Source organism: Cotesia glomerata, linkage group LG4 (genome assembly GCF_020080835.1).
Source record: "Cotesia glomerata isolate CgM1 linkage group LG4, MPM_Cglom_v2.3, whole genome shotgun sequence".
Classification (NCBI taxonomy): domain Eukaryota; kingdom Metazoa; phylum Arthropoda; class Insecta; order Hymenoptera; family Braconidae; genus Cotesia; species Cotesia glomerata.
This window is the reverse complement of record NC_058161.1, coordinates 11553611-11572506: the sequence shown is the minus strand read 5'-3', so window position 1 is coordinate 11572506 and position 18896 is coordinate 11553611. Positions and strand designations below refer to the sequence as shown.

The following is an 18896-nucleotide window of genomic DNA, read 5'->3' as shown; positions in this document are numbered from 1 at the left end:
TAAATATGTCTAGGTATATTCGGACTCCCCGTCTCGGGGCATCTCGCCAATTTGACATTTTTCCGGAAAAATTCGATTTTTTAAAAAATGAGATCTACGGACCTGATAGATCAGACATTGAAGGAGTGTCAATATATAGACTGCATTATATCTTTACGATTCATGAAATTTCGAATCGTTTGATACCAATATTGTGAAAGCAAATTTTTTTTTTTAAATAATTATTTGTTTAAACAAATGAAAAAAAATTAAAAAAATAAAAGTTATCTAGGCGATAGGATATCTTTACGATTCATGAAATTTGAAATCGTTAGATACCTATATTGCAAAAACAATTTTTTTTTGTTAACTAATAATTTGTTTAAACAAAAAGAAAAAATTAAAAAAATAAAGTTCTCCACACGATAGGAAATCTTTACGATTTATGAAATTCTGAATCGTTTGATACCTATATTGTGGAATCGATTTTTCAAAAGTCAATTAAGACTTAGAAAAAATTATCAAAATAATGAAAACCAGGGCGGGCCCTTACTATGGTTATTTATATATATATAGATATATAATATATATATATATATATATATATATATATATATATATATATATATATATATATATATATATATATATATATATATACATTATAATATATAATATCATATAACATCATATAATATCATATATAAAATAATACAACAGAGCTCAAAAATATTCATCCTACAAATCCTATAAACAACAAAATTTATCAATTAGGTATGTAAATGTCAACCTCACATTTATGTTCGATAAATTTAATTTGATGTGACTGTTTTTTAGAATTTATGAAAGAAAATTTGGATCCTACGCCTGCAATGATTGACGAACATCGTTTTATTCATAAGTTTTCATCAATAACTGTTGATAACGGTAACGTAAAATAATTAGTTATGAACTAGTTTTAAAAATTATGATTAGAATTACGAAAAATTCATATTTTTAGATAAATCTCCCGAAAAACCTCTGAAAGAAATATTCACTTTGCCGTAGGATTATTTACTGAAGAAAAAAATAATAAAAATTGAAAAAACAGGCAAGTCAAAGTTACCATCTGTGGGGATCTCTGATGAATGGTACAAACAATTAAAAAAAGAAAAGTTAAAAAACATGAAAGAAGAAAAACTTAAAAATAAAAAATATTACACGAAGAAAAGAAAAAGTTAATTGCTCAAGTCGAAGAATTAAAAAAAAAAATCAAGAAAGAAAAATAGATTTAATTCAATAATTTTCGTTAATTAATTATTTAACTGATAAAAATTTAATTATGAGTTGATTAAAAATTAAAATAATTTCTTATTTTGTAAATAGGACTGTCTAAAATTAATAAAAATATAAAATTTGATCAATTTCACTGATTTTTTAACTGTCTCAAAAATAGGGTCCTGTGGTTTGAGACACTGGGGACATGTGACTTTAAAGTGTCTCATAGGTTCTCTTAAAAAACCATAATTTAATTCATTTTTAACCAAAAAAATTATAAACACATTAGAAATATTGATTTAATAATCATCAAATTACTGTACAGTGCGATTAAAAGTGTATTTTCTTCTTAAATGGATTTATTATTCGCAAAAATGTTCAACCTACCTTGAAAACTGTCTCATAATAGGGACTTTTACCTTACCGTAGAATTAAATAAAATTTTGCAACCTCAAAATACCGTTCTGCTTACAGTAAACACAGTCGGTAGTCTGGCGCTCCGTTTACAACGGATTTCAATGGAACTTGGCGCCAGATTCTACCGAATCTGTGGATAGAATCACATATAAGCAGATGGCTGCAAATGTTAAGAGCGGGAAAACCCCAGTAAGATTTAAAACACATGTATTTTTATTTCTATAGCATGAGCAAGAAAAAAATAAGAATCCTTAAAATGCTGTAAACTTCTCTATGTTAATCTTTATTGTTAAAAATGGGAAATTTTCTATAATAAATTTTAGGGTATTAAACGAATTTATAATCACCGGAAATTCCCTATATAATTATATAATATGGAATTATATAGAATTAGATATAATTATATAGAATTATACATAATTATTTCCATAGAAAAAAAAAAAATTCGGCGCGTGTGGGAATCGAACCGTGGACCCGACTCTTGAGAGTATACTTCAAGCGTAAACAGAATATTATATTAATTCTATTTAAGTTATTTTCTAAGAAGTTTTTGACTTATTTCATGTATCTGTATTATTGTTAATAAAAATATACTTTTTAAAACAAAAAACAAAAATGAGTACTTTACTACCTGTTTATCTACGAGACTTACTTCAAAAGTAGAGCTTGTAATAACTACAAGTAATGCAAATCGTATACATGATCAATTCGCATTGAACAAAATTCTTGATTAAATTTATAAATTATTAATTATCAATTTACCACTGTATTCTTTACGTTAATTTTGGTAAGTACTACACCATAAAAGTAGAATTAAAATTATCGAGAATAGTAATAAATTAATGCATCAAATTTCCATCAACTGGAAAATAATGTTCAATGATATGTTTATTTATTTATTAATAAAAAAATCGCTTTTTAATATCATAAATGTCCAACTGATCTTTACACAATAAAAAAATTTACAATTCCGTCAATATCTTATATTATTATTATTTTATTTTAGCCTTATCTTTTTTACACTATACTTATGAAATTTATACATTTTTTTCCTCATTTAAAAATCTTACATTAGAGAATATAAACTATGATTTAAAACAATTTTTAAACTCATTAGAACAACAAAAAAAAATGTATTCAGCAAAGCTAATTAAATGAGGCGACTAGTTTATATGTTTTAATATTGTCAGTTGCCATTGCAATTTTTTAATTATGAGTATTAAGTTTTTTATATGCAAATAAAAATCGATTTGTTAACATAAGTAATTTTTTGATTACAATAAAGTAAATGATGTAAAAATCTATTAAAGAAAATATAAAAATAAAAATACCTGAAGACTAATAAATACTTTCTTAAATAACAAATTGATAAAAAAAAATTTTTAATATTTTTAACGAAATATTTGCTTGTTAAAATTAAAAAAATCTAACGTTGAATAAAGCTGGAAATAAAAATTCATGTATGTTCATTATTGGTAACTACATTCAAATTTTTACAATATATTTGTACTGAAAGTTGAAACTCCAGCCTTGATTTAAAGAAAGGATGTAGCACTTGTCACTCAAAAGAAATTCATTGACATGACTTCACAATTTTCCGCACCCAATGGTAAAAATTTAAAGTAGCAAAGCACTCTATAGATTCAATGCTAGTGTAATTTTATTGGTAGATAGAGTGAATCTAGGACGTGATTTGGAATGTCCTACTTTCTTCTTTTACTGTTTAATATGTTATTTTTAAGTTATTTCAAACTCAGTTCAAAATTTCAATTAAGTTGAACAATAGAAAATATGTCTTTGGCACAATTATTCAAAAGATAATTATTTTATTTTTTTTTATCAAAAAATTCCTCACCAAATATGCACCACTTTAACGATTTTTAAATTTAGCCTATAAAAATATCGTAATTCTTTAGAAATTGATGAAATCATAACAATAAATTTTTATTAATTCACAATAAATGGTTACAACGCGATGTACATTAAATTTTACCGATTTTTATCTATCACATTGCATAAAACTTATTATTTTAAAATCTTTGATAAAAACAGTAAAAAAAAATTATATCTTTTTTATTTACTAACATGAAAATTTCGTATAAGATTGTATGATTTGAATATTTAACAATATATTGTTCATTAAAGTAAGCAACGAATTCAACAATAACTATATCACAAAAGTAAAAGATCAACTAAATTAGTGCGCGGTTGAGTGAGTTTTTCGGGGAAAAATTTCATGAGCTGATCAAATAATTTCGTACGACGCTGATGGAATTCTTTCGCTAATGTATCCGAACTACTCGTATTTGATGAAATGTCAGTAACTTTTGTCAAATGTCTCCCTAAATTCTGTTCGTAGAAGAGCACAGAAGTCAATAGTTGAAAGTCCTTAGTTTGTTCAACATCATTATGGTCAATAATTTCAGAAATATCTTTTTGTAAGTACTCAAGTGCTTTCATACTATTGCAAAAAGAAAGTTCTTTAAATTTATGTTTCCTAATTATAAGTTTACATCTTGTAAGAATTTGATCTTGTTGTGGCTTACTAAGTTTTAGTTCCCAAAAATCATCAAGTCTTAATTTTGGTAAATAAGTACGCCCAGGATTACCACCAAATAAATAGTGAATTTTTCTAACGTTGTCATAAACCAATTGATGGGCGAAACGAGGACATGGCTCAAAATCTTGCATTTTATTCCAATATTTTTCACCAACATTTTCATTTCGATAAACACAAGACCAAGTATTACTTTTTATTTTATACACCCAAAATGAATTATGTACATTTTCGTCCCGTTTTTCTTTATTTTTACTAAATCCCGATAGGACATAAATTTCACCTGACTCGGAATCAATTGTTGCTCTTTGCGTATATCCTGCTGCTGGTATATGATTCAACTCTTCACTTTCAAAATCTGATAAACTAATGTGTTCTACTATACTTGTATCCACATCAAACGTAAGGAAATCATTTAGATACTCCTTACTTCTTTGACCAGAAAAAATATACAATTTCCGATCACTTGGGTGAAAAAGCATTGAATGACCAACTCTAGACTTTATTGTAGGTACATTTATTGGAATACTTGATCGAGCAATATCACAGGCTAAAAGTTTCCAAGTATTAGTTGACACATCATATGAATAAAGATCCGAGAAAATAGGTTCGACTGAACTTAATGATATTCCAACTGCATGATCATCAATACCCACTGAAGTTACGAGAATTCGACCACCAAAGACATAAATTACTCTATTTTCAACATCCATACATATCTGATGATCAAATATAAGTTTTGGGCCTCCGTTAACACTTGTATCGTCAGATATTTTAGTCCATTTATTAGATTGTATATCATAAACGTAAAAATCACTTTTCAAATTTTCAGCACACCGATATTGCGTATCTAAATACTTTCCTAATGTGAATAATTGTTTTTTGTCAGGATCAAGGCACATTTTATGACAGGACCGAGCTCCTGGTCCGCCTACACTTTCCGTATCTTGGCAAATAAGAGTCCATTTTTTTTCTCTTATATCATAAGACCATAAATCAGATAAATCCTTATGCCCATTCCATCCACCGAACAAATATATAATTTCTGATACGGAATCAAACACCATTTGATGACCACCTCTCATACCTGGTCTTGGATCGTCGCATGTAACTTTTGTCCAAGTCGCACAGTAGGGTTGATTTTTAGTATATTCGTCAATTAATCCACTGGAAACAGCATCGGTAATAAATCGCTCAGCTTCAAGATAATCTCCCTTATTTACTAAAATATCGTATAAAGCTGATAATCGGTGATCTTCTAATTGAACATTAGATACTTTACCCAGGGTTTCAACTATTTCTGTCTGTTTTATACAGCGAAAATATTTCATACAAAGTCTCAGAATTTCACTTTCAAAATACTGGTTAACCGACTTGATGCAAGGGTCAACAATTTTCGGATCATCAATACCAGTTAGGCGTACATACCTAGGAAAATATTAAAAATTTACATACTTATGTGTACATCAATTAAAATATAATTATAATAAATAATAGAAAGAACCATACCAAATGCTAAAATTAAAGCTCGGCCCCCATGATTGAATAGGCATTATTTTGATGTATTTTATTGGATAGTATATTTCATCCAAACCAATTTTATGTTTAATTTCTAATGTTTCTGCTACTGAATCATTCTTCAAGCTTCTAAAAAAAGTAAAGAACAATTAGTAAATTTATATATATATAAATTTATATATATATATATTAGGGTGTGCCATTTTTAGGCGACTTTTTTTTTTCAACGAAAAAACAGGCTGCAAACTTGCAAGAAGGTAAGAAAAGATGCCTGTTCAAAGCGAAGCTCTTAATATTAATATTTAGAGGTGTCTGTATCTAATTTTCTATTTCCCATTTAAATAACATGGAAAAAAAAATTTTTTTTTTTTTTCCATTTTTATAGCTTGGCATTTACACCTCATATAAATAAGCTGATAGCATATTCTTGTAGAGAATTCAATGTTCTACAAAAAAGGTCTCTTACACTTTTATCATAGAGATAGCCGTTTTAAAGATATTCGAACGTAAACTTCAAAATGTATAAAATTTTGAATTTTCAGTTATGAAACTAATAAAAATTAATTTATTACTATCTTAAAAATTATTTTCATAAGTAAAACTGGTCCTGATGCGCTAATATTTTCATAAAGCTAAAAGAAAAAATACTCATGTATTAAATTTTTTTCTTCTTTATTTTATTTACTGTAAGAAAATCATGACCTGAGTTAAATGAATTTAATATTCAAAGGTTTCACGAAATTATCAATTTACTACTACATGAAAATTTTGAAACATCGTTTATATTATAGAAACGTGATCGTCAGTCAAGTTATAATGAATTACTATGCGATCGATTTGATAAATTATTATCGGCTCAGTCGGTAACATATCATTGGGATTAAGTTTCTCACGAGAAGACATAGGTTAAGATTTTGTTGGTATATCAGCTTCTTTTTATAAATACATCATTCAATTCGAATTCACTGTAATAATTACATTTACGTGTTAGTCATTGTAATATTAAATATTATTGTAAAAAGTACCATTTGGACAATTATGAAGAATTCAATATATTTGATTGGAAATATAAGTGAAAATTTTGTTGGAAAGAAGCTTCTAACCGTAAAAGAGGTTATGTCTAATTTTTTTTACGAACATACTCATGCTAAAAGAACAATTAAATACAGCTCGAAAAATACAATTACGAAAGTAAATAAAGTATGGTATGATGCCGGAATACCCACTTGCGGATTTCAATATGCGACATTAAAATTGACAAAGATTTTTAATTCTTGGAAGTTGTTGCAGAAAAACTGTCAAAAAAAAAAAGTCACCTTCTCAAAAAACAAAAGAAACACTTTTCTTACAAAATCTTAATAAATTGTTTGATATTTCCAAAAAAAAATGTAGAAAAATTACTTGATGATGAAAAGAAATTATTTTTGATGTCTCAAAAATCAACAAACCGCTACGGATTTATTGATAGCATTATCCTCGAAAGATCTTCAGCGAGTCATGATGACGGGATGGACATTGATAATAGTGGTAACTATCAATTTATCTTTTTTTTCGATAGTTAATTTAATAATAATTGATTTCGAATATAATTATTAACGACAGTTTTTACTTTACAGCCTTTCAGATATAAGTCAACCGATGACAGTTAATGCTAATGAGATTTTACCCTCTCAGTCTACGGTTGTTTCATCATTCATTTCAAGTCTATCTTCACGTACCGTTTCAAATTTCGAAGATGAATTAAATTGTTTCAGACCGGCTTCTAAAATTGATGTCATGACTTCAGATCTTTCCGCTGCTCTAGACAGAGCAAACGTTAGTAGCAGGAATGCTACTTTTATCATTGCTAATACGTTAGCGAGTATTGGAGCCAATATTGCCAACTATAATTTGAGTCATCGGACAGTTCATCGAAGCCGTATTCATTTTAGAAAAAGTATTGCTGAGGGGTTAAAAAATAATTTTAATATTGATGACCGTTATGTTCTACATTGGGATGGCAAAATTTTGAAAGATATTATTGGACCAAAATTTGTAGATAGGCTCCCAATTTTATTATCTGTGTCAGGTGTTGAACAATTGCTCGGCGTTCCGAAAATGATTAAGGGTGATGCGGAAAGTCAGACCACAGCAATCATCACTACCTTAAACAAGTGGAAAATTGGTTCTCACATCAAAGCCATGTGCTTTGATACAGCAGCTGTTAACACAGGTATATTAATTTGTTCTTATTATTTTTATTCTTTATGAATAATTAAGTAAACAAAATAACTGGATGTTAAAAAAATTCAATTGTTGAAAATAGTTTCAAAAACTTCAAAACATTCATTTTCGTTGCGCATTATGCTATTTAATTCAATTATTCATCAAAGTTCTGATATTCTATTCTATGTAGTTTACTTTCTTATGAATTTTTTGTGAGAGCCAGTTAATCTTGATATAATTTCTATTCACTGATTTTTATTATCATTTCTCGATCAGGCAAACACAATGGAACATGTGTTCAAATTGAGAGAATTTTACAGCGAGAATTAGTATATCTGCCTTGCCGTCATCATATTCTAGAAGTTGTTTTACGAAGTGTTTTTGAAATTTATTGGTCGGTGAGTTCTGGTCCAAATGTACCAATTTTTTCGAGATTCTTAAAAAAATGGGATGACATTGATCAGTCTAAATTTCAAAATGGCATGACTGATCAAATTGTAGCCGATGCCCTGACAAAAGAAAAAGAAGATTTACTTACATTCATCAACAACTATTTGCAGGTAAAAACTTTCGTAAATGTCTTTGAAACATTTTAAAAATCATTGTTACAATTTATAATTTATATATTATTAGATTTCTCATCCACGGGATGATTATAAGGAACTCCTGGAATTGTCCTTAGTATTTCTCGATGATACTCCAAATCAGATAATTCATTTTAAGCGTCCTGGTACTATGCACCATGCAAGGTGGATGGCAAAAGCTATTTACAGTTTAAAAATATTCTTGTTTAGAGGTGAATTTCGATTAACAGCACAGGAAACGAAAAATCTACGAGAAATTTGTATTTTTGTTGTTTTGTTTTACATTAAAGCTTGGTTTACTTCAACTTCTGCAATTATTGCTCCGAATCAAGATTTAGAATTATTGCAAAAATTAATTCTATACAAAAAACGGAATTCATTTATCTCACTAGCTGCTACTCGAAAACTCTCTGATCATCTTTGATATTTAAGTGAAGAGCTGGCTACTCTTGCATTATTCGATGAAAATGTTCCGGTTCAAATTAAACGACAAATGGTTGAAGCAATGAAAGTAAATCAAGAGAAGACAATAGTTATCGAAAAACGACGCGCAAATGCTGAAAATTCACTGGAAATTTTCTTAAATAAAAATATAAGTGAATTTGTTTCTGAGAAATCATTGAAAATATTTGAAAAATTCGATTTGCCATGTGATTTTCTTGATGAAGATGTGCAATTGTGGCCAGGAAATGAGAGCTATCAAGAAAATTTAGAATATTTTAAAAAATTGAAAGTTGTCAATGACATTGCAGAACGCGGTGTTGCATTAGTGGAAGAATATAATACATGTCAAACTAAAGATGAAGAACAATTTCAATTTTTACTACAAGTCGTAAAAGAGCATCGAAAAATATATCCAGACTGCAATAGAAGAACACTTCAATCGTTTTAGTTACATTGCTTAACTTTGTTTAAAAAGGACAATATCCATTACTTCTAAAATTTTCATGTAGTAGTAAATTGATAATTTCGTGAAACTTTTGAATATTAAATTCATTTAACCCAGGTCATGATTTTCTTACAGTAAATAAAATAAAGAAGAAAAAAATTTAATACATGAGTATTTTTTCTTTTAGCTTTATGAAAATATTAGCGCATCAGAACCAGTTTTACTTATGAAAATAATTTTTAAGATAGTAATAAATTAATTTTTATTAGTTTCATAACTGAAAATTCAAAATTTTATACATTTTGAAGTTGACGTTCGAATATCTTTAAAACGGCTATCTCTAGGATAAAAGTGTAAGAGACCATTTTTTGTAGAGCATTGAATTCTCTACAAGAATATGCTATCAGCTTATTTATATGAGGTGTAAATGCCAAGCTATAAAAATGGAAAAAAAAAAAAATTTTTTTTTCCATCCTCTAAATTAAAATAGATGAAATAAAAATAAGTGTGAAGTTAACTTAGTATCGAATTATCGCAAAAATGTGGTCCCCGATTCCTTATTGGTTGAAAAATTAAGGTACGCAATTTAAATTCCTAGTGTTATTTAAATGGAAAATAGAAAATTAGATACAGACACCTCTAAATATTAATATTAAGAGCTCCGCTTTGAACAGGCATCTTTTCTTATCTTCTTGCAAGTTTTCAGCCTGTTTTTTCGTTGAAAAAAAAAAGTCGCCTAAAAATGGCACACCCTAATATATATAATATATATACAATCATGGTCATTATTTTAAGTATGTTTTTAATAATACTGGAAAATAGCCGTTTGTAAACTAGAACGTTTATTAACTCTAAATTTGGAAATCAGTTGATAATGTCATTTATAAAATAGCGAAAAACAAAAATCTGTGGCTACGTGAATTTAGCCAATTCTTACTGCAGAAACTTGTAAAAATAGCCGATTGTAAACTTTACGAATTGTAAAATTAGCCGTTTTTAAACTTCTTATAACTTTTGAATGGGTCGGTCGAATCTGCTCTAATTTTCAGAAAAACTAAATTTATGAAAGTCCTTTAGATGCCTCAAATCGTTTTTTGATCCGTCGATCCATTCAAGAATTACGAAAGATTTCGAAATGGCTAATTTTACAATTCACAAAGTTTATAATCGGCTAATTTTATAAGTTTCTGCAGTAAGAATTGGCTAAATTCACATAGCCACAAATTTTTGTTTTTCGCTATTTTATAAATGACTGAATACATATTTGGTGAAATTTTCATTTCGCTAATTTCATTAATATCATTTTTTATTAGCGACTAATTTTACAAATTACATTATCAACTAATTTTCAAATTTATAGTTTATAAACGTTCGAGTTAACAAATGGCTATTTTCCAGTAAACTTAAAAACATACTTAAATTAATGTCAACGATTATATATATATATATATATATATATATATATATATATATATATATATATATATATATATATATATATATATATATATATATATATATATATATATATTTAACGAATATTAATAAATAAAAGTATTTACAACACACCCTTTTAAAAGTTCAGTCATATTTTCATGCTCCATACCACCATAAATTATAAACTTCTTTATGTTGCATACTAGAGCTTTTTCAAATTTTCCGAATGTGAGGAATTTAACAATCGCCGGTCGAGATAATTTAAGAACTAAATACTAAAATTTCAAGTTGAATAAACAAAATCTTTGTTAATTTTGTTGTATGCATATTTATAAAAACGTCTATATTTGAGCCAATGTTTACCTGTGGATAGTGGTCATGATCGGACGACCACCGAGAAGATTGATCTTGAGGCTTATCCACTAAAATATTTCTGTGAAAAATAAAAAAAAAATGAAATCATTTTATTAGGATATTATTAATTAAATAATAATTACATGTTCAATTAAAAGTGCTTACTCAGGTAAATATGTGGGTGAATAACTAGAACTTCTAGAAACTCTGTACTCCAAAGTTTTACATTCGAATTTATCATCAGATATATCGGAAGACGCCATATTATATAAGTAACATAACTATAACTTCAATGAATTACATATAACTAGTTCTTTAAAACTTGTTTAAGATTTTTATTTCAAACGGCTAATTTAGTCAATGAAATTAAAAAATGCAATTTAAAAATTAATATCATTTTTTGTTATGAATGATATTGATTTCTTTTAATAACTATTTGACACTCTAATTGGAATTAGTTTTAAAATTATATTGATTACTTCAAAGTCGACAATATAAACATTACTTGAATAAATCATTAGAACAATTTTTTCATGAAAAATCCTGGACTTTGATCATTTTCAATGAAAAAAAATTTAGTAAATACTCAAAATAATAATAAAAAGAACAATCATGAACGATATACATATGATATATTGGACATCTTCCAGACGGGCAGTATTGCTTCGGGTTAAAGTCACAATTCACGTAGATAAGACAGTTGATCTCAACTTGAGAAAAAATTTTCCAGTTGAAATTTGACGTCGTCAAAGCCGCTGTTCTACAAACTTTCGTTGCTTTTGGTATCCAACGTTGATCTTGGAGTTGTAATGCACCTAGTGCATCCAGCAGGTGACGCTACCTGTTATTAGAGCGCTATCTATTATGAGAGCGCGAATTCAAATGAAATATTCAAATTAATAAATATTAAATGATTAAAATTAGTTAAGTTTTATATTCGAAGTAAATATTCAAATCATTTATTTAATGCTTTTACTCTTACCAGTTGTAATAAACATCTTTTAGTTAACTCTGTTTTATTTACAAAATAAAATAAAAAAACATATTTCGGTACAAAAGGACATTGTAACCGAATTCTCAGAACCCATAAAAAGTACTTGAATAATTCAAGGACTATTTCTCGCCACATGGAACTTAAAACCCTATGAGGAAAAGTCGTAAAAGACACGTGTGAAATTCAATAGACCCTTGTTCTAAAGTAACAAAGAATAATACAAAACCATGTGTAACTAAACAAAAATAAGATTGTTAAATAACATTTACTGTTAAAATCTAACTTTATATAATATTGTAGTTAAGCAAAATTAAGTTAAAATAATTAATAATTATTATTTAATTTATAATTAAACGATAATGTCTATTCTTTTATACATGATAATAATTAAATTGACTTATAATTTTATTAGAAAATCCGATTGTAAAATAATAGAAATAATATTTAATTCAAGTTATTAATTAGTCAAACTCAAACATTAATCCAACATATTATAAACAATATAATATATATATTTTCATGTTATAGTTTATTATAATTTTTATTGTAATTTAATTTCAAGTTAATTATAAGTTAATTTTTATTATAAATAGATTTTAAAAGGGTCTGTTAAATTAATAAAAATAGTTAAATAAACATAATGACTGTATTGCTAAAAGTGTATATTAGTGAAGTCTAACTTTCAGGCCGATAGGCTGAAATAAATATATATAGATATAGAGAAAATACATGTTAGTATATAAGGATCATTTATATGTAGTAGAAAATGTGTGTGCTTAGAATATATAGCGTCGTTGTAATCTGGTCTGGCGGTTAGAATCTGCTTCCGCGGTTTCCGCTGTTGCACGATGTCGCCACTACCTTGAGCACTGACGTGCCCCCTCACGGTAATGTCAGGTACTGGCGCGGATGCCACCGGTACTCCCCCTCCAGTGTATTTGACGTTTGAGGAAAATTACGCTCTTTTTTAATATAGGTATACAAATACATGGAGTGATCATATTGTTATGATCTGATCCGATGTTTAGTAAGTTTTTACTGCTGTAGATGTCTCAATATTATAGTTAGATTCGGCTCAGATCGGCGGGCTCTTTAAAATTCGCTAAAGAATACGAAAGTATTCCTGTTACGGACTTTCGTGAATAATAATTAATATTATTATTAATTTATACTAGTTAGGATGAGGATTTGGCATTCGGTATTATGAATGATGAGATTTTATATGCAAGTTATATAGGATATATTGTAAGATGTTTCATATACAGGAGTTACTTGCTTACCGCTATATCTTAATTTTCCTAAGTTTTACATCGAGTTAATAACTTATTTTAGAGGGGAGATTTTAGCTTTAGGGTTGGATTTATTATAAGAATGATTTCTAATTGGTCGATTTCTTCAAGAGTGGGACTCAAAAGTAAAAGTGACGCCTTCACTTAATTTTCTCTCGGAAAAGTGAAACTAACTATGTGTTTAACACATGGCGTCGTAGTCGTTGCCTGGTTAGAAGAAAAGCCATAAAAAAGGGAATATTTAGTTTAGTCTAGGATAATAAAGTCCTTTATTCAAAGTCGTAAATTGTAGTATTTTGCTAGAGTCTCTAAGAAACAAAGATGTATTTGTTATTTAAGATTTTAGTTTCTTCTTTTTATAGCTTTTCTCGAGATATTATATTGCACGCCTCATAGCGCGAAGCGCGTGAGGTTGTGCTTTATACTCGACTCGTCAAGATCAAGCAATTTTGTGATCTTTAAATGCCTCTATCACAACCATATTACACTTATTCAATAATATAAGTAGATGTACACCAAAAAAACACTTAAATTAAACCATCTTTTACTTTCTAAAATCATTTCATGTTGCTATTTTGAAAAAAAAAAAACGTTTTGAAAAAAATTTTACGTGGACGTCCGGATGTCACCCCATTTTGGATGTACCAACGATTACTCCCGAACAAATTGATATTTCAAGACCGGACTTTTTTTATTAGTTTAAGAATTCGATGAACTGGGTCCGTATTTCATATCAGTGGCCTAGCTTATGTATTTTTTTTTAAATTGAATTTTTATTAAAATTCACGGATACAACCGTACAAAGCCAAACGAACTTTTCTTATTTGTCACGTGAAAACTTTGGCGCCACTTGATCAAGCTAGATTTTTTTAGACTGCGTGCGCATATGACAAGAAAAAAGAGCGCTGATATTTAAAAAAATAAAAATACTCTAAGAAATTACTTAATTATAATTTTTTTTAATTAATTATACAATTAATTTTTTCGTAAAAAATGATTGAGCGTTATGAGGCGTGCACTTTTGGATTTTCCAAACTTTTTATTTTCCTCTCGAGTGATCATTCTATATTTAAGTATTCCATATGTTTTATTTTCTTTGTTACGATGTTCTTAATATTATTCTTATTATTTTTCTACAAATAATTATTCTTATAATTATATTATTAATCAATTATTTGTCTGATTTGGATTTAAATAAACCGCTAATTTATATCCTATGTAGATGGCGGCATGTGCTGCTACATCACAATATACTGGTACATGATCATTTATTGGGGCTTTTACCTTATTTCCTGAAAAAAATCGAAGAGACATTTTAAAATAATGTCTGATTTGTTTTTTAATAAGTCTAAATTTTAAATTAAAGTAAGAATTGAATCAGAAATTTAAAAAAATTTGCATTAGAAAATGGAAAATGAACTGTAGGCACAAACTTAGTTTGCATTTTAATACTTTTTTATTAAAATGTAAGATTGTTTATAATTTATTTGTCTCTTGATACTTTTTAAAATTTTGTCGACTTTTAAAATTTTTATCACCAGCTAACTTTCCTTGTTTTCGAAGAGAATGTAACAATTGATTCTTTTTAATTATTTCAGATTTCTTGCCCGCATTTTTGGAACCACTTTGAGTATATTGAACATTTATTCTTCGGCCATTTAACTGAGAGTGATGCAATGATAATCCTTTCTGTAATAAATAAACAGTTTATGAGTTTTACAGTTATATAATTTAAAATACTCAAATTTAATAAATTTTTTTTGTTTGATTCAGTTTGTTACCTCATAATCGATACTGTTACTGAATTCAACATAAGCGAATCCGCGAGGTTCATTTATTTTTTTAACAGTTGGAATCCTCACACTTATTACTTGACTAACTTCCTTAAGAAAATGATTTTTAATTTCTTCAACAGTTGCTCTAGAATATTAAAAATATAAAAGTTATTCATCAAACTATTTTTAAATATTAGTCATCAAAAAAAAAAAAAAAAAGTTTAACTATGCTTACCCATAAGGGATGTTACCGACAAAAAGAACATGTCGCTTTTTTTTTTGTTGTTGTTCTTTGCCAATTTCTTTTTTTGATTGGTTAATACGATTTGTTTTATTTTCTTCTGTTTCTTCTTTGTTAGACAATGTTTTGATGTTATTGACATTTTCTTTTTTTATTTTTTTTGATCGTACTTCATTTTTATTTTTTTGATTTAGGTTTTTTTCATTTTTTGTATTGTGAGTTTTTTTCGCGGGTTGTTGAACAGAATGCTTTTTTTCGACACTTTTTTCTTTGTCATCAACAGTACATACTTTTTCTGCAAATTCTTTTTCAACTTGTTTCTTCGGTAACGCTGTTGCGGAAATATTTTCTTGTACACTTAATTTTTTTTTTAATTTAGCTAAATTTTTACGGGCACTTTTTGTAAGATTGTCTTTGCTAGAAAGAATTTCAATTTTTTTTTTTAATTCTTCCACACTGTAATTTATTTTTTTTGGCTCACTTTCTTCTACGACATTTTCAGTCTCCGATGAAACATGATCTGATTCATTAAGTGTATTTTCCAATTTAATTTTTTTCTCAGTAGTCTGATCCATATTATCTTTGGGAACATCTAAACTTTTTGCCTTTCTTTTTTTTCTTTTTGGAATAGATTCATCCGACGGATTACATCCATTATTTTTATTTTTCAAAGCTTTCTTTTTAGGAGTCTCCATGATTTCTAGTTTTGGTGGTTTCATTTTTTATGTGTTTTGATGTTTTACTTAACTTTATGCTGCTTGATGGAACAAATTAAATTATTAGGTAATCTATTTTTTTTTTTTTTTTTAATTTACATGAATGTAACAAACATTTATTAATATTTTTAAAATTTTTGAAACCAAATAAAATATTAATAGATTAAAAATAAAAAAATGCATATTCAGAAAATTTCAAAATTAATAATATTTATATATTAAGTAATGTCACATTTTAAATAATTTTCTTTACATAATTACAGTACAAAATTTGCTTTGTGCCTATTTCATCTACATTCATTCAATTTGTATCTAATTATGTTATGGTAAATAATGAAAGATTGGATTAATTAATTGTAAATTAAAAACCAATAGAATCATAAAATACAAAAAAATTGTGTAAATTTTTCATATTATCATTATTTTTAAATACATTAAAACTACTTACTTTCTTGATTATGTATTCATAAATTTTGAACCGTTTCTTAAAAATTTTTTGTTTTGTTTGGAGTACACGTGGTAATTTTTAGGTTACTTGAATCAAATAATTGTCATTGGCCGAACTGAGTAAATTCTATATAGTAAGAGTTTTGACGTTCACACTTATTTGCTTTTTTTGTCATATGATTTCCTTACCTTACTTTGAGTAATTTTAGGGTGTGTGTTATGGGTGTTATGGAGGGTAGAAGTAAGAAGGACCATCTCAGTGTATTAAAAAGTACCCGGTGAAAGCCAGCATATTAAGGTGGCGCTATAGTAGCAAGTGGAATAATTTTGAAAGGAGCGCCACAAATTATTAGAGTAGGATACTAAATTAATAAAGGAGAGAGAAATTTCCGCTTTGTTACAGCGCATTTTTTTAAATTATAACTTTAATTTGACGTAGAAAATAGGGCTCCGCGCGGCTGTTACGGCATGCGCGCGCCGCCGCTAAAGAGAGTTCAGCAATAAAAATAATTTTTTTATAACATTAAATGTGATTTTAAAAATTTGAAAAAATTCTAGTATCTTCTTAACACTTGAAAGAATCGAGCCCTGAAGAAAAAACAGTTTAATCACCATTTTTCAAAAGTTTAATCAATTGTTAACTAACAAATTTTTTCCCAATCTCCGTTGGCATAAACAATGGGATGAAAGGTGTAAATAATTGGTCTATAAATTTTAAACTTCGTGGAGCCCTTTTGATATATATATATATATATACTTCATAAGATCCTGCGATAAATTTCCATAAAAGCTTATTAATTTATTAATTATGATTTTTTATAACTATTGAAAAAATAAAAATTAAAAAAATATTGATAAAAATTTTTTTTTCAATTAATATTTAGCTATGTTTGTTTTAACATCAAACAATGGCAATAATTAACACAGGTTATGAATTTTTTACGTAATTTGTTTATAAAATTGTTTCAAACAAATAGAGAAATTGAATATTTTTGAAAAATTTCTTTTTGCTATTTTGTTGTCCACAGAAAATTATGATTTTAAAAAAAAAAATTTTTTCTTAATTTTAATTTTTAATTGTTTAAAAACCATTTTTTTATATTTCGATTGTTTAAATAATTAGTTAAGAAAAAATTTTGCTTTTAAAAATCATAATTTACACTTTTAAATAGTTCGGCAAAAAAAATATTTTTTTTTATTAATTATTTAATTGTTTATTGGTTTAACAATTTGTTATAAACAAATATTGACCAACGGTATATTTTTTTTCTTAAGCAGAAAAAAATTATAAAAACAGCTATATATAAAAAAGTGCAAAAAAAATTTTTTTTTATTTATTATAATACTTTTCAATATCATAAGATACGGTAAATATAGCGCCTACTTGATTTGTCAATTAAAAAATTGATATATCTTTTAAACTATTAGAGATACGATAAAGGACATTCAAGTCTTTTTTATAGAAAATGAATTTTTCTTTCAGATGAATCTAAGATCAAGTTCGTATTTATTGTTTATTAGCTATTAAATGCATTTGTTTATAAAAATTCTATATTTTTTTTACTTTTTCGTATCTTTTGTGATCTTTAACTAGTTAAATTATGCAGATACAGCAAAAAACCTCAAAACAATTTTGTTAAGGCATAAATTACCTAACAAATTATTAATTAATCATACTTTTATTGCTAATTGTTTAAACAATGTACTCACTGTGTTTGGGTGTTCATTTGACTGAAGATCCGTTGAGCATAAATGTATTCTATTTTATTATGTAAAAAATCAAAATTCTTTTTGTGTATATTATTTAATATTGTTCCCGTTATATACTCAACAGTTTGATAGACTTTTCGTCAAGATTCTACTTATTTTTTTTAATTTTCATCCCAAATTTCTTGTTTTTATTTTATACTATTTTATTAATCTATTCGAAAAGTAACTTTTTTTCGGTCAAAGCATATAAGATTTTTTGTAATAATGAATTAAGGTGCTTGAATAATAATAAAATTTATTCGATTACATGTATGTTCTTTATTTTTATTCTTTACAGTATTGCAAATTGTTTTTACGGTTTTTATTTTATATTTGACGCTTTCTTCTTTTTTTCAAAGGAGAAATTCGTGAAGTACTTGGCTCATCAACGTTAGAAGTAAATTCGATCATAGTGTCATAAGAATAAAGGAAAAAAATTAGGAAAAAAATTGATCTGATAAAAAATTTCGGAGTTATTACAAAAAACA

At 27.0% G+C, this 18896-nt stretch overlaps 2 protein-coding genes and 1 long non-coding RNA gene across 5 annotated transcripts; 1 reads left to right on the top strand and 2 right to left on the bottom strand.

The window, feature by feature from the left end:
• The first annotated feature begins 709 nt into the window (after positions 1–709).
• LOC123263706 lies at positions 710–1180 on the top strand. Its single transcript, XR_006509213.1, has 3 exons — positions 710–753; positions 817–906; positions 980–1180. It is a non-coding gene; the product is annotated as an uncharacterized LOC123263706 (long non-coding RNA).
• Positions 1181–2825: 1645 nt separating this feature from the next.
• On the bottom strand, positions 2826–11989 carry LOC123263026 (muskelin). Of its 2 annotated transcripts, XM_044725539.1 has the most exons (5): positions 11363–11988; positions 11207–11276; positions 10976–11118; positions 5720–5857; positions 2826–5638 (listed from the first exon to the last, which is right to left on the bottom strand). In XM_044725539.1, the coding sequence occupies exons 1-5, from the start codon at positions 11458–11460 to the stop codon at positions 3826–3828; spliced, it is 2262 nt and encodes a 753-aa protein (XP_044581474.1). In that variant the 5' UTR covers positions 11461–11988; the 3' UTR covers positions 2826–3825. The 2 variants fall into 2 exon arrangements, with proteins under 2 accessions (XP_044581474.1, XP_044581475.1); XM_044725540.1 differs by lacking the exon at positions 10976–11118 and having other exon boundaries at positions 11363–11989.
• Positions 11990–14917: 2928 nt separating this feature from the next.
• Positions 14918–16954, bottom strand: LOC123263806 (nucleolin). Of its 2 annotated transcripts, none has more exons than XM_044726785.1 (4): positions 16661–16954; positions 15491–16253; positions 15262–15400; positions 14918–15169 (listed from the first exon to the last, which is right to left on the bottom strand). In XM_044726785.1, exons 2-4 carry the CDS (start codon positions 16213–16215, stop codon positions 14957–14959), a joined length of 1077 nt encoding a protein of 358 aa, XP_044582720.1. In that variant the 5' UTR covers positions 16216–16253; positions 16661–16954; the 3' UTR covers positions 14918–14956. The 2 variants fall into 2 exon arrangements, with proteins under 2 accessions (XP_044582720.1, XP_044582721.1); XM_044726786.1 differs by having other exon boundaries at positions 15491–16250.
• Positions 16955–18896: the final 1942 nt, after the last annotated feature.

Excerpts from the sequence above, each read along its gene's own strand:
- LOC123263026 (XM_044725539.1), bottom strand. The coding sequence starts at position 11,460 with ATGGCGTCTTCCGATATATCTGATGATAAATTCGAATGTAAAACTTTG. Across the intron at positions 11,277-11,362 it reads TCACCCACATATTTACCTGA|AAATATTTTAGTGGATAAGC; the intron begins GTAAGCACTTTT and ends TATTTTTCACAG. Across the intron at positions 11,119-11,206 it reads ATCATGACCACTATCCACAG|TATTTAGTTCTTAAATTATC; the intron begins GTAAACATTGGC and ends TTGAAATTTTAG.
- LOC123263806 (XM_044726785.1), bottom strand. The coding sequence starts at position 16,215 with ATGAAACCACCAAAACTAGAAATCATGGAGACTCCTAAAAAGAAAGCT. Across the intron at positions 15,401-15,490 it reads GTCGGTAACATCCCTTATGG|AGCAACTGTTGAAGAAATTA; the intron begins GTAAGCATAGTT and ends TTAATATTCTAG. Across the intron at positions 15,170-15,261 it reads GTAACAGTATCGATTATGAG|AAAGGATTATCATTGCATCA; the intron begins GTAACAAACTGA and ends TATTTATTACAG.